This window comes from Phascolarctos cinereus, unplaced genomic scaffold (assembly GCF_003287225.1).
Source record: "Phascolarctos cinereus isolate Bilbo 61053 unplaced genomic scaffold, phaCin_HiC Scaffold_5;HRSCAF=322, whole genome shotgun sequence".
Taxonomy (NCBI): domain Eukaryota; kingdom Metazoa; phylum Chordata; class Mammalia; order Diprotodontia; family Phascolarctidae; genus Phascolarctos; species Phascolarctos cinereus.
Genome location: NW_027555958.1, coordinates 101725173 through 101740733, shown reverse-complemented (window position 1 = coordinate 101740733; position 15561 = coordinate 101725173). Strand labels below are relative to the sequence as shown.

Genomic DNA, 15561 nt, shown 5'->3' with positions numbered 1-15561 from the left:
CAGAAGCTGGAGCTTAATGGTAGTAAAGAGGTTGGCAGCAGCTCAGCCACAATAGAATCCGAAAGAGTCACAGGCAAAAGGATAAGTCCACAAAGATGAGGAATTGGCTCGTGGAGCTGGGTGGTTGGGGGATCCAGGAGAAGAGAGGAAAATCAGAGTCAAGGGCTAATGCAGAAAATCAACAAGACAGGAAACATGGCAGACCCAGAGGAGGAGTTCTGAACATAGCAAAGAGCCCTGGGCAATTGTTTTTCTTAGTGAGTTGGGAGCACTACAGGCTTTTAAACTAGGGTTTATAGAGATAGCTTCACTTCCCTGATTTTCCTGTTAATCATGATGAATGGGAGACAGCTGTGTTAGAGCTACCATAGACGGAAAGTCAGGAAATGGAGACAACTCTTGATCATTTGCCTTAGTGAGAAATAGGAAGAGCTTGAAAAGTAAAGTTGCAGATAATTTGTAGGAGCCAAATTTATCTCAAAATATTCTCATCTCAAGCCTTTTCCCATAGCTTCTAACAAAGAGCATCACCATTAGACTTAAGCCTCACTCTTTTTTATACTCTAGTAGAGATGCTATTCAGCATAAAAGCACGTGGAAGAAGTAAGAACTTTCAGAAGCCTTCTCTACTCCCCTCCCCCTTAAAATCAGGACTAATTAATCTGTAAATAGAATTAAGAATCTCAAAGTTGGAAGGGACCTCAAAGGTGATGGAGTCTAGATAATAAAAATGAAAAGTAATCCCCTGTACCACATACTCAGTGAGTGATCAACTCTGAAGATCTTATCTGCTCACATAGTATATTCTACTTCTGAACGGCTTCATTCAAATCAAGAAGTTTTTCCTCACATCTAGCTTAAGTCATTCTCTGGAGATTTCTCCCATTGTTCCTACAATAGTTCTGTCTCCTGGGGCCTTGCTTTTCAAATGTTCAAAAATGGTTTTCGTGTCTGCTCTAAATCTTCTCTTTACCAGGCTAATACATTCCTTTCCCCATCAACCAAGTCCTCACTATGTCATGATTTTGAAGCACCCTTAACATCCTGGATATCCTCCTCTGGATATTTCCTGGCTTGTCAATGTCATTGCTAAAATATGATAGCCTCAACTGAATCAATTACTTCACATGGGGTCTGTCCAGGATAGAGTGTATTTCTTCCTAGTCCTAGCTTCTTTTAGTGTGGCCTAAAGTTGTGTTAGCCTTAAAATAATTAAAAGTGAATTCTAGAAGTCCAGGCAAAAATTTGGGTAGGAGAAAAACCATACTGCACACAAGGCGGACATGTAAAAGTTTTAGAATGCAATGGGACTGTGTAGGTGAAATGAAAACCTTGGGTTTGGAGGGGAAAAACAAATTAGAGAGCTGGAGAAGAATTGGTAAATGTAACAAGACTAGAATTTTGAATAGATTGAGGGAGAAAGGAAAAAAAATAGTGAGAGAGAAATTCCATAGAAGGTCTTGCTGTATAGTTGAACCCTGAATAATGCCAGGGAAAAAAGAGCTTAGTTATAGGAAAATGGATCTATGAAGTAGAATTTAAGATCTTTTGTGTTGAAGAGGCAGACATTCATTTTCTTATTTTCTATTCCTGGGATAATAAGACAACTAGATATCATAGAAGTCGAGCTGGGAGCTGGTCCAAGGCATTGCAGGTCCAGGGGCATTGTGCACTCAATTGTGAGCTAGCCTATCTCTATATTTCTAAGCTTTCCGCTATCCTTTTCTTATAGAAGGTTTTGACTGAGCCACCCTATGCAGCAATTTCCACAGTTCCAATAATCAGCCACAGACTCAAATCCTATGTTGTGGTCTTTTGTAAATTAACATTAGATTGCTTTAGGTGGTAACTGTGAAGCATAGCACAGATTGAGTCTCGCTGGTAGTAAGAAAGAAAACACTTGAGTTTTCTACTAAAGCCTTCTGTGTGGAGTTAAACTCTCAAAAAAAAAAACCCCAAACCTAGGATGCCTCCAAATTTCTTAAAGGAAGAGTTAGGGAAATTTTGAAGCATTTGCTCCCCACGAAAGGACTTACTCTAACCTCAGTACCTTCTCTCAAATGACAGAAGTCTGTGTTTTTGGAGTATGTCACAGTGAACATCTGAATGATGATCTGTTATTGTCCATCCTGGACTAAACTAATTATTTAGTTTAAACTAAAAATTATTTCTTTTTATGCTATCCTTAATTAATATGCTGCCTAGGAGTGTTGGTATTTATAGTCCCCATGTTTGTTTGTTTGTTTTTTTGCAATTGGGGTTAAGTGACTTGCCCAGGGTCACACAGATAGTAAATGTCAAGTGTCTAAGGTCAGATTTGAACTCAGGTTTTCCTGACTCCAAGGCCTGAGCTCTATCCACTGCTCCCTAGCTGCTTCCCACTTCCCCAGCTCTTTTAAAGAGTGAATTGCGATTTAGTATGATGACTTCTTCTTCTTCTTCTTCTTCTTCTTCTTCTTCTTCCTCTCCTCCTCCTCCTCCTCTTCTTCTTCTTCCTCCTCCTCTTCTTCTTCTTCCTCCTCCTCTTCTTCTTCCTCCTCCTCTTCTTCTTCCTCCTCCTCTTCTTCTTCCTTCTCCTCTTCTTCTTCCTCTCTTCTTCTTCCTCCTCTTCTTCTTCTTCCTCCTCCTCTTCTTCTTCCTTCTCCTCTTCTTCTTCTTCCTCCTCTTCTTCTTCTTCCTCCTCTTCTTCTTCTTCCTCCTCTTTTTCTTCTTCCTCTCATCTTTTTCCTCCTCCTCTTCCTTCTCTTCCTCCTCTTTCTTCTTCTTCCTTCCTCCTCCTCTTCTTCTTCCTCCTCTTCTTCTTCTTCTTCCTCCTCCTCCTTCTTCTTCCTCTCATCTTTTTCCTCTTCTTCTTCCTTCTCTTCCTCCTCCTCCTTCTTTCTCCTTCTGTTTAAAAGAAATTTGTAGGAAGATTGACAAGATGTGTTTTTGGATATTTTTGTTCTCATATTGCACTAAATCCAAGAATCAAATGATGAAAGGATATTCTGTAAATATAATATTTTACATCTCCTTTTAAAAATGCAAGTTGAAGACTCACTTTGTTAAGAACAAAGGATCATTGATTGAGACCTGGGGGAATCCCATCGCTTCATTTGACAGACAAGGTAATTGAGCTCTAGAATGACTAAGTGGCTTCCCACGGATGCACAGGCTGTAGAGTGCAAAGCCATGATTTTAAACTCAGGTCTTTGGACCCCACATCAGGCGCTTTTGCCAGTGAACTAAGCTCCTACTAGGAAACAACTTAAGATTAGAAAACAATTTGAAATATGGATCAGATGATCTATAGGTCAGTGATTCTCAGGAAAATGCTAACACATTAAATTTTGTTAAAGAACTGAGGCTGAATTTCTTTAAGGAAATTGATCATTTTTTTACATCCTGCACCCGACTGGTTTCTTCTTTGTAAAACTGGCCAAATTGATTTTATTCTTCTCCACAAAACCACAGGAAGCTGTATTGTAGGATAACTTTGACCTCTCAGCTTTTCTATTCTAAAAAGAATCACTGTGGCCACAAAATACATGGTTATAGCTCTTCCACTGATCCAGGAACTAATGGATGACATCATCACTAATGAACAATGCTCCTCTTTTCAGCAAAATACAGAGAGGAAAGTTTTGAATGGAAGTTTCTGTGGTTGTAGTATGAGTGCTTTTACTCATGGGCAGAGACCTTTTTTGTTTAACTTGCTTTATGTGAGTTTGATGGCCATGTCATGTGTGGGAGGTCAGTGAATAGTGTTTGACGGCATGTAATCATTTAATCAACTGATGTTTTAAGATATGTTTACTATCAGTATTACCTGTTTCTTCCAGAAAGTTCCTGGAAGAAATTCAGTTCAGTTCTTCATCTTCTCTATTCTATCCTCTCTCGCTTGGTGACCTCATCGACTTGCATGGGTTTAATTATAAGGGAAGGGAATAAACATTTATTAAGCACTATTAAGCCAGGCACTGATCTAAGTGCTTTACAAATATTATCTCATTTGATCCTTATAATTATCAACTCAATTCAGATGACGACTAGATAGATAAAGAAAACATTTATTAAGCACTTATGTGACAGGTACTACGCTAAACCCCTGGGGTAGAAATACAAACAAGGGATAGTTTCTACCCTCAAGCTTACATTCTAGTGAAGAAAAAGGAGCAAGGAAGAGGGTAAGGGAAGTGTGGTGTGGAGATAGCTGCGAAGTGGCTTTGGAGGCTTGCTTCTAGGAAAGATAAACTCATGTGTTAGAGTCCATTGTTCCAGGAACAGAGTCTTCCCTGTGGAGGAGGATAAAGTTCACTTTATCTTCAGACTTCTCACATTGGAAATAACTCTCATGCCTCATGTGGCCATTTTCTTTTGAATGGGAGCTTCTTCCCAGAACCTTCATTTTAAGGAGAGCACCTAGGCTCACATAGTCACATTTTTATTCTTCTACTACTGACTCAGGCTTTCAACTTTCTCTGCCACTCTCTGAAGATCTCACTTTTCAACTTCCTTTTATGTGTTGTCTTCATCTGTTAAAATGTAAGCCCCTTGAAGATGGTGACTATCTTTCTTTCTGACTTATTTGTATTCCTAGTACTCAGCACAGTGCTTAGTGCTAGTAAGTGCTTAATAAATACTTGTTGATTTTTTGAAAAACTCAGCTTAAATGCCAATTCTCCATGATGCCTTTTCCCCCAGGTTTCTAGTGACAGCACCCATGCCCCACTGTCTTACATTTATTTTGTATATACTTATATAGGAACATGTTCTACCCCATAATTAAAGAGCCTACATTCTACTCATATAGAAAGAAAGGGTTACTTCTGATTTGTACCTCACAATTAGTATCCAGCTAACATAGATGCTGAATTAATAACCCTTTTTTAATCGATGACAATGATGATGAAATATAAGATAGTAGGAAGATGGCTACTATCTTTTTATCTCTAGAAAGTTAAACCTCTAAAGGAAATGTTTGTGGTGTTAAGGAATAGATTTTCCTGATGAATTTTGGCTGGGGCGGGGTGGGGTAAGTTGAGCAAAAAAGACTGCTGTTCAAACCACCCAAAAGAGATCTTCAAATGTAGGCCCTATTTTGGAAAATGTTAGCAGTTAGGGTAGGAATAAAAAGTCCCTTTTTGCCATTAACTGAGTCAACACAGGTTATCTTGTTGAAGAGTCAGTTAAATACTGTATATTTTCTGTGCAAGATTACATACTTATCACCCTTTCTGAATGTCTTTTGAATGACAAATGTAAATAGTTACTAAGCTCATTGAAAGATTTGTTTTGGGGGCTTTGTATATTGAAACATAGTGGCCATGACAACTCCCACTGGAAAGTTGGAGAATTGTCAGGTGACTTTTGCTTTCATGATTCCCAGGTAGAAGTTTCAGCAACTGAATGACCATTCTATCCCAAAGCAGGTTTTACAGGTATTTCCCCTAAATAGCTTGTAGACAGACTACCTTCAGGCAGAGAAAATGAACTGCCCTCTGATGGAACATCTTTCACAAAAGACCAAACTATACTGACCAAACTGTACTTAATGGGTGTGATGTTAAGTGTCTGCCTGAGCAGAGGATTGATTCTTGACAAAAGCAGGAGTTTGAGGGGACCTAATCCAGGGTGCTTTGTACTTGATAGGGGCTTAATAAATATTTATTGAGGTCAATTCAATAGAATGGGAGTGAATAGGTATGAAATTGGTTAGAAAAAGACCTTGGGTGATCTTTGACTTCTAAGTCAGCCACCTGGTCACTTTGATGATAGCAGAAGTACTTTATTCAGGAGTTAGAAAGATGTGTTTATGACCTTATTCTAGTTTTTACCTTATAAAAATTAAAGTATACTTCCTATCACAACACTGTAGCTCTTTTGACTTCCACTTTCTTATCCCTTCCCTTCTTCCCGTCTCAGTCTAGGCAGAGGTTACGATAAGCATTTTAAACTGGGTGGAGGGAGACTCTTAATGTACTATCCCTACTGCAAGGTTTTGTCACGTAAATCTCTACTTCCCCAGAAGACAGTGGAAGGCATTAGAACATGCAAGAGAGTGTTTTGTGGTTGTATTCATATAATTCTTGTATATTTCTTTGTAGGTACACTCCTAGATATTTTATATATTCTGTAGTTGTTTTGAGTGGAATTTTATTTTTCTGACTCAATTCATTTTAAGACCTGAACATTTCATTGTCCTTGTTAACCGTCCCCTACTTTCTCTAATTTCATGCATTGCACTGGGGAGAAGTCAGTTGAGCGGGGGTATAAAATTGTACACTTGGGCTGAAAAATTAACTCACAAATATAAGATGGGAGAGGCATAGTTCATGTGAAGAAGATCAAAGTATTTTAGTTGATCAAAAGCTCAATATGGGGGACAGCTAGGTGGCAAAGTGGAAAGAGCACCATCCCTGAAGTCAGGAGGATCTGAGTTCAAATCCAGCCTCAGACCAAACACTTGACACTTACTAGCTGTGTGACCCTGGGCAAGTCACTTAACTCCAATTGCCTAAAAAAAAAATTTAAAAAAATCTCAATATGAGTTAACAGTGAGATGTGGCAGCTAATAATTATTAATGTTCTCTTAGGCTGCATTGAAAGGTAGAATGAGTGAGATGATAAACCTACTGTGTTCTGTCTTAGTCATTGCAGTCAGTCTGTATCTCAAGTACTGGGCTGCCACACTTTAGGAAAGACATTGAGGAAGCTAGAAAATTTCCAGAAAAGGGTAAGTAGGACAGTGAGGGACCTAAAGATTATAGCATAGGGGCAATGATTGATTCAGATGGGGATGGTTAGCTTGGAGAAGACTTAGGGGCTACATTATTGACTTCTGATATTTGAAAGGTTGTTTCATAAAAGAGAGATTAGACTGTTCTGCTTGACCCAAGTGGGCAGAACCAGGAGCAGAGATTTAGGCTTTATGTAAAAGCATATGGCTTTTGATTGGTCTCTGAAAAGCCTCCATGGAGGAAGGTAGTCTTTAGCAAGGACATAAGGGGCATGGTTAGAAAGAGTAAAGGGGAATGGTCTATATGAAGGCTTAGTGGTGGTAGGTGATAAAAATGAAAACACATTTAATACTAATAATAACAGTTCACATTTATATCAAGATAACAAGCATTTATTGTTCTTACTATGTGCCAGGCACTGTTTATGTGTGATATAGGGAGCTAGCATTTTGCTGGTATAGAGGACTCCTTGGTGAGGAAACTCTCATAACCACTTTAGATTGGCATCTTCGCTGCAACTGATAATCTTAAAGATCACTAAGAGGCTAGCTGTTTTGCCCAGGGTCACCCAGCCAATATGTGTGGAAGCAGGAGTTGAATCCATGTCTTCCTGGCTCCAAGGTTAACTATCTGTTTTATCATACTTCCTTTCAAGGTTTGTCCTTTTGCAAAGCATTTTACATGCTTTATCTAGTTTTGATTTGCTTGGCTAGTATGTAGAGCATGAGGCAGAATAATAGTGAAATAGGATTTCATTTGGGGGTGAGGGAATCACAGAGTAGAAAGGGACCTAAGAATTAATCTGTTGAAGCAATGCCCTAAAAGATATAGCTAGAAGTTTTAATTTGATTTGAAAAGGCCATTAGGATCTCTTTTAGCTTTCAGAAAATGGGAATACCAGAATCTGAACAGCATATGACTGGACACATTTGGAGCACAAAGAATATTTGAAATTTTATTTGGCATTGATTCCCTGGGGAGGAAAGTATTGTGTGGCACACTTCTTGGTTTTATTTTTTTAGGGGAAGACACTCCAGGATCATCTTTTGGATGTCCCTGTCACTCGTGAGCAATTAAACCATTATCGTAAAGCTGCAGAAAATGCCCGTAGTGAACTTGCTGCATCTCTGGTCAAATTTGAATGTGTTCAGTCTGAGGTAAGGTCTCTCTTTTTTGCTCTTAATTTAATTGTGCTGATTCAATTCTTGTGAGTAGCAGTTAACCATACATACTATTGAGAAAGTAGACCCTTACTTCCCCTGTACCATTATCTATGGCTTGGTGAGAGAGTATGTCTTAATGCTACCTCCTAATGGGTAACACCCCCAACATTGTGATTGCAATGAAACATTTCTTAGGAGCTAAGTATTCTTTACATCTAAGAGCATAATGTTTTTGCCTAATAACATAAGCCTCAGGTCAACTCTGGAGAGAATTAAGGATACTATTTTGGGGTTAGAATGGGCTCAAGAAGCCTGAAATCTTTCTACACATATCTTCTTTTGGTCTGAGCTGACTTGTAGACTTAGAAACCCACTCCTGGTTTCTTTTCCCTAATGACTCTGAGTCCTTTAGGTTCTGGAAAAAATTTTGGAAAAGGCCCCGTCTGAAATGACTGGAATCCTTGATTGTGTGTTGGAACCCATCTGTTACCTGGAAATTCGGGGCTCCTGAATCAAGTCTGTAGTGGGTCATAGCATAGAAATACTGTATCATAGATGAAGAGCTGGAAGACCTTTTGTTGTTAGTTCAATCCCCTCATTTTTACAGATGAGGAAATTGAGGTCCAATGAGGATAAGTAAATTATCCAAGCTTATACAGCTAGAGAAATGAGTGTCAGTCCCAAGATTTAAGCCCAAATCCTATTTCTAAACCCAGATACAATCTTTCCACTGTATCATGCCTCACAAATTCTAAAAGAGGTTCAGTTATTTCTGAAGGCCTGTGCTGGTCCCAGACTACTTCTTTGCATAAGAACCAGGGACCCCTTTAATAATAATAATGATGATGATGATGATGATGATACTAACATTTATATAGTGCTTACCATGTGCCAGGTGTGCTAAGTGCTTCATAACCTTTATCTCATTTAGTCCTCACAATAACCCTGGAAAATAGGTGCTATTATTATCCCCATTTTACAGCTGATATATGGGTTGTTGTTGTTGAGTCACTTTTCAGTCTTATTAGGCTCTTTGTGACCCTATTTGGGGCAAAGATATTGGAGTGGTTTGCCATTGACTTGCCCAGCCAGGGTCAAAGAGCTAGTGAGGATCTGAGGCCAGATTTGAACTCTGTCATCTTCACTCCAGGCCCAACACTATCCATTTTTATCACCCAGTTGTCATTAAGTTCATAGGAATGATCTGGGTTAACTCACTATGACTGCAAGCCTGCCAACTGTAAGTTAATTAACTGAAGTTGTAGCCCTGGCGATTGAAAAGAGATATACAAGAAGGGTGGTTCAGAAAGCCCTTTGCGTATTTACTGTGTTCAGAATCCCACTGTCTTAGATTTTCATAGTACTGTAAAATTTGTTCTTAGTATATACTTTGTAGAGACTTTCCTTTGACTCTGGCTGTCCTTTTAAAGCCTGTGCTATTTTTCTCTTTCTCATTTACACTTTTTTCCCCCTAGAAAGTAAACAAAGAGACAGTTTTTGCATGATGAATAATTGTGTGTGTAGATATTTATACCTAGAAAATCACGAACAATATGAATTATTTGTTTGTCATTTCATTTTAAAAAGCAGTATGTAGCAATATTAACAATGCAACACAGATTTTGAAAATGGGTGCACAATTGCAAAACGTACCACAAATATATTTTGAAAGAGAATAAAATAAACTCAAGAAGTTGCTTAAGTGCTTTTAGGAAGGCCTGAATAAATAACATTGTTTTGATATCATTTTCCCCTTTGGTATTTCATATTCAAATATAGAAGATGATTCAGTGCAAAAAGATAATCAACAATAGGAGAGAATAATGTAAATATAGGTAAAATGATGATACTGTAATACTTGTTTCTTAAATTCAATTAGCGAAGTTCCTTAGTTTCTTCTTTTTTACTTCTTTGTTTCTTGGTTAGCTTCTGGATCTCAGGTCTAAGATGTTTTCTAAAGACATCTCATGCCAAGAGTTGAAGGCTGAAATGGAGAGTTATAAAGAAAACAATGCAAGACAGTCCTCTCTTCTCATGTCATTGCGAGACAGGGTTCAGGAGATAGAGAAAGAATCTGCAGCACTAGCCACATCCAAAATGAGAACAGAAATAACAGCTAATGCTGCAACCCAGGAGAATCAGGAATTGAAGAAGAAAATCACGGACTTGGAAGTTAAATTAAAGTAAGCAACTGAAAATAAAATGTCATGTCATTTGATATTAAGCCACCAGACTATACAGTCTGAGGGGACAAAAGCAATGTGATGGGCATCTCACCTTTTTAAAAAATGGCCTTGCAATTCAATTTTCAAAAGTCTTTTGATCTTAAATGTTTTTATAATCTCATAAAAATTTTACAAGTCCTTTCTATCTATATGTCAACAATAACCTCAACAAATTCAATATTCGTCAGTATTCATTCGGAATGGATAAAAACAGAATTAAATATCAGACTCACATTTTGAAACTTCTGCTTGGAGCAATAATTTAAATTGTTGAATCAAAGATGAGAATAGAAGACAACATTCATTTATAAACCCTTTCAGAGAGATGTGTCATGACCCAGGATACTCTGCTATATTTCTTAAGTCATTCCTGTGTAACAGAAGGAAGAATGGATTTACAGTAAGGAGAATTAAGATAAGAGTCTCCCTATGGCCCTATTCCCCTGGTAGTCTTAATTTCCTTACCTATAAAATTTGTCTTTTGATTTCTAGTGCCTAATAGGATGTGGCACATAGTAGGCACTTAATAAATGTTTGTTGGTTGATTTATAGGGACAGCAATTCTTGTCCTACCTGCCTTCTAAACATTGAAAGTACAGAATAATTGTCAGTTACAACTACCATTTTTCTGATATTAACACTGGGGTGCACTCATCATTTTGAACCTATTTGTAAACAGGGTTCATTTAACTTCATTGAATTCTGGCAAAAGCTAGTAACTGACCCCAAACTGGATTTGTGGTTGCCCTGTAAAAGGGAGGAGCTAGCGAAATAAGGATTTGAAACATTTAAACCTTTAAAAAAAACACCATTTGCCCCAAATCGCAGTAAAGACTTTTTGAGGCCACTAGGTGGCGAAGTAGATAGAGACCTGGACTTGGAGTTAGGAAGACAGGAATTTAAATTTGGTCTCAGACCCTAGTTCTGTGACCTTGGGGAAGTCACTTAGCCTCTCTCTTTCTCAGTTTCCTCATCTGCAAAATCGGGATAGTGAGAGTGCCTGCCTGTAAGATTGTGAGGATGAAATGAGATTAGTATGTGTAAAGCACTTTAAAAACCCAAAGTACTATATGAGTGCTAGCCATTATTATTTTTAGTAAATCAACCAAAAATATAGAGAGACAGAGTTTGTAAAAAATAAGATTGAGGTCATAAGATAACAAGTATATCGAGGGGATCAAAGCCTGGAAAGGGTTGAATCTGACCACTTAGATGGTTTCCCATGCAAATGAATGTGAGGGGGAAAGGCAAAGAATTAAACCTAGGAAAAACTACTTCAGAGATGGCTCTCCATCTCAATCAGCTTTGTTTCAGATTCCTGCTTTTATTAAGAATACATAGATGGCCTCAACTCTTTCCAGGCTTTTAACCTCACCCAACATAGTTCTTAGGCATTCTTCTGGTGGAGTAGCTGAGAGGGAAAATAGAATCTGTTGGGGGCCTATCTTGAGTCCCAAATAATGAATACGATTCTTATAGCCTCAAAAAAGGAACAGCTAAATGAGTCACAGCAAAACTAATCTTTTATTGTTGTATATTTTTCTAAGTAGAAATATGATATGCTTTTGAGGACATGTAATTATATGGTTTATTTCATGTGGAGTACAGTGAAAGAGTTTATAGGAAAAAAAATAAACATGGCAAGGAAGGAAAGCAGTAATCATGATTGCCATGTACTGTCTGTAAAAAGTGGTACCAATTATTGTAATGAGTCCATTTTACCATTAAAGTACTTCTTAATGGCCTTTTAGAGTTTTTGAGATGGCCACTGGTATTTCAGAAAGCTCATCTGAAATTCTGAAATGAAAACTCCGTATTGGAGCACAAGCTTATGTAAACTTGAATGATTTTGTTTGGCTGTCCCATCTTTCTGCTTCTTGAGGATTTGTAGTTGATTGGGACTTTGATCTGGCTACTCTCATTTCCAGGGATTAAACTTGATTGTTCTCTTTGCAACGATTAGAAAACATTCCTTTTAGTGAGGAAGTGACCTAAGATGACTTTTCTTCTTGAAACATGGGAATATCGAGATAGGCTTTTCATTGGCCCCATGCCCAGAACGCTCTCCCTCCTTACCTCCCCACCTTCTGGCTTCCTTGGTTTCTCTAAAGACTCAGCTCCAATCCCACTTTCTAGAAGAGGCCTTTCCTGGTCCCCACACTCTGACATTGATGCTTCATTTATGCTTGGATAGCCCTTGTACACACACTTAGTTGTTGCCTGTGGTGTCTCCCGTTATAAGGTGAGCACCTTGAGGGAAGGAACTGTGTTTTCCCTTTTCTGTGTCACTAGCTTCTAGCAGAATGCCTGGCACATAACAAGTGTTTTCTAAATACTTGTCGATTGATTCAATGATAAAGCACTTATTATGTACTTACTATGTCCCAGGTATTCAACTAAGCACTGATACAAGCCAGAAAGGCAATCAATCTTTGCATTTGAAGAGCTTGCATTATGATTGGGAAAGATGATACACATAGGGTGCTGATTACCTCCATGGCAATTGTGTGGACTGGGCCTCAGCAAGATTAAAAACTGTAGGTTTCTGCGCCTGTAAGTGGGTAAGACTTCTTATCAGTTAAAACATTTTCTCCTTTGGTTCTTGTTTTAAAACCTTGCATTCCATGTATTTTATGGGGAAGAGGTATGATTTTGTCTCTATAGGAAAATTTCTTCTCCTAATATAGATCTGTAACTGTCCTGAAACTTAGAATTTTAGAGGCTGTCTCTAGTGCTATGAATTTAAATGACTTGCCCAGAGTCACATTGCCATAGATTATGTTAAAAAATATTTTGATAACTATTTTTTTTTTAAATTTTGAACTGAAATTCAAAAAGACAAAAAGCCGCCCACCCTATTTCAATATCACTGGTTTCCTTTGAAATCCTGTGTGTCTTATTTTATTCATTTAAGAACATTATTCTGAGAATGGGTCTATAGGCCCCACCAGACTGCCCAAGAAGTGCATGACACAAAAAAGATAAACAACATCTTGTTTAGAACAAAGATAAGGAGCCTCTCAGGTAACTAATGATCTCAGGCTTAGTCTTTTCTTTGGACTTTTCTTCCCGAACCAGAGGCTTGGGTTGGCTGTCAGAGATCTCACCTTACTTACTGATGAGTTTTCCATTTGAACTGTGAATGCAAGGCTATATAAATCAGGGATTATTTGTTTTCAAACTATCAAATAGCTCAGGAGTTTCCTAGTTTTCAAATCCTAAATCTTTTCCATTCTCTTATGTAGATGAGAGGGTGGGGAAGGCATGGGAGACAATGCCTAGCACAGTAGGTGAGATAATTGTCTGTCTCCTCAGCTCCATTCCTGATCCTTTTATATTTAGAGGGGCTTTGAGGAATGACCTTACTCAAACATGAGGTGTGCTCTTCACAGGCTATGATGCTACTAGTGGAGGAGGACACAGGCACACACATAGAATGCGAGTGAACAGGTAACACGCCTTGAGGGCATACATCCAGGGAATCTACATGAAGGGACACATGTTAAGAACTTGTATGTTCAGGGAACATTTATGGAAGGTGCACACTTATGGGACTGTTTAGGATAACTACCCTATCTGATAGCTTTAAGGAGATGCTGACGTCCTCTGGTGATCACACTTTCTTCTACTATCTGATGGCTATCCAGTCTCCTCCATTCAGCTAGACATCTCCTCTGGTCTCATAGTCATTAATCTTTCCTCTGCTACTATCTTCTGTGCTATTTCTCAGGGCTGTTGGGAAGAGCAGATTTGCTGTAGAGCACTTTGCTAACCTTAATTGCTACATATGATTATGATTGTTATTCAGTTCCTCAAGGCCATCTCTTAGGTTCTTGGCACCCATGGATTAAAGGGTAGTGACTAGAAAAGTCTCTCCCTGACAAAGACAAGCTAATAGCTCTTTCGCCGGAGCCGAAGTCATGAACCACTGCCCTTACCTAAGGGCAGCCAACAAGTACCAGGCTAAAGGGGTGTGTGTGTGTGTGTGTGTGTGTGTGTGTGTGTGTATGTGTATGTGCGTGCCTATGTTTAGGTCTGATTCAAAGTCTATAGTCCCAGACAAGGGGTAGAAATTCATTGCAACTTCCTTTAAATACCTTGTAGTGATCCACTTCTCTACAACCCAAATCAGGGACTATGCTTCCCTGCTTCCTAACTCATCTTCCCCCCAAATACAACAATCCACAAGATTAGATGGAGGCTGAAGGTACTTGGAAGCCCACTTTACTAGCGGTCTTCTTGTACATGAATGTAAATGAAGTTGGGCAAGAGCAAAAATTAAATATTCTCCGTGCTTTAGTCTTACACTTCTGCCTTTACTATATATTTCTTTCAGCTTGGTGTTGTTCAGTTGTTTCAGTCATTTCCAACTCTTTGTGACTCTGTTTAGGGTTTTCTTGACAACGATACTGGAAGGGTTTGCCATTCCCTTCTACAGCTCATTTCTTACAGATGAGGAACGGAGACAAACAGGGTTAAGTGACTTGCCCAGGGTCATGTAGCTAGTAAGTGTCTGAGGCTAAATTTGACCTCATGAAGATGAGTCTTCCTAACTCTGGGCACTCTATCCACTGTGCTATCTTAGTTGCTCTTTATTTCATTGACAAAGGTCTTAATTTTATATTTTATTCCTACCAGTGAAAAATATCTCTGTCTTCCTATACAAAAAAGCTCTTCCCCCTTGGCTCCCGAAAATATCTGTTGCTACTCCAATGAAAACAAAAAGTGAAAAAAATCAGCAGACAATACTGAAAAATTTAAAATAATTTGTCTTAAACTATCTTAAGAAGAGATGGAATATCTTGGTTCTCATCTTAGTTCTCTGTAATCATGGGCAAGTCACTTTATCTGTTGGGACTTATTTGTAAAATGAGGACGTTAGATTAGGTGGTTTCTGAGGTCTCCTCTAGTGTTAAGTTCTGCAATTCAATAATAAAATAAACATTCGTTAAGTATTTACAACTGTGCCAAGCATGCTAACTTCTGGAGATATAATTAAGAAAGAGAAAGTCCCTGCCCTCAAGGAGCTTACAATCTAATAGCTGAAGTCTGTACACTAAGGAGAGCTGAAAAGGTGGAGAACAGAGGCTACGAGGCCCGGGCTCGATGATGGTAGAGTGAAGCCAAGCAAGGTGACTGATAGAAAATGAAGAGTTGGCTGAACTTCTTGACCCTCTTTAAAGGGAGTGTTTAGGGGGCATTTTATGCTTCTTCCTCTAGCCTTCCTCTAGGAGAAAGACAGAGGCAAATTCTAGGCTGCTAAGTTGAAAAAACATGCATTATTTTAAGGCCTATGATAACTGTTTAATAATGGCCATTTTATTTTAAATATACTTTAAATCTATGGTGCATATCATTGAACTCGAATTCACTACTGATTTTGTGCTTGCTCATAAAGTGTGAGAAACATTTTATAACAAGGCAAGGAAGGAGAATATGCATATCTTTAATTAC

The 15561-nt window shown here is 38.5% G+C and overlaps 1 protein-coding gene across 2 annotated transcripts in view; it reads left to right on the top strand.

Moving 5' to 3' along the window:
* Positions 1–15561, top strand: part of CCDC170 (coiled-coil domain containing 170) — a 91900-nt gene that overhangs the window by 11208 nt on the left and 65131 nt on the right. Inside the window, exons 2-3 of one of the 2 annotated variants that reach the window (XM_020986616.2) lie at positions 7742–7876; positions 9809–10065. In XM_020986616.2, the coding sequence (XP_020842275.1) occupies positions 7742–7876; positions 9809–10065 (392 nt within the window). The remainder of the gene's footprint in view (positions 1–7741; positions 7877–9808; positions 10066–15561) is intronic. The other variant, XM_020986618.2, reaches the window with a different exon arrangement.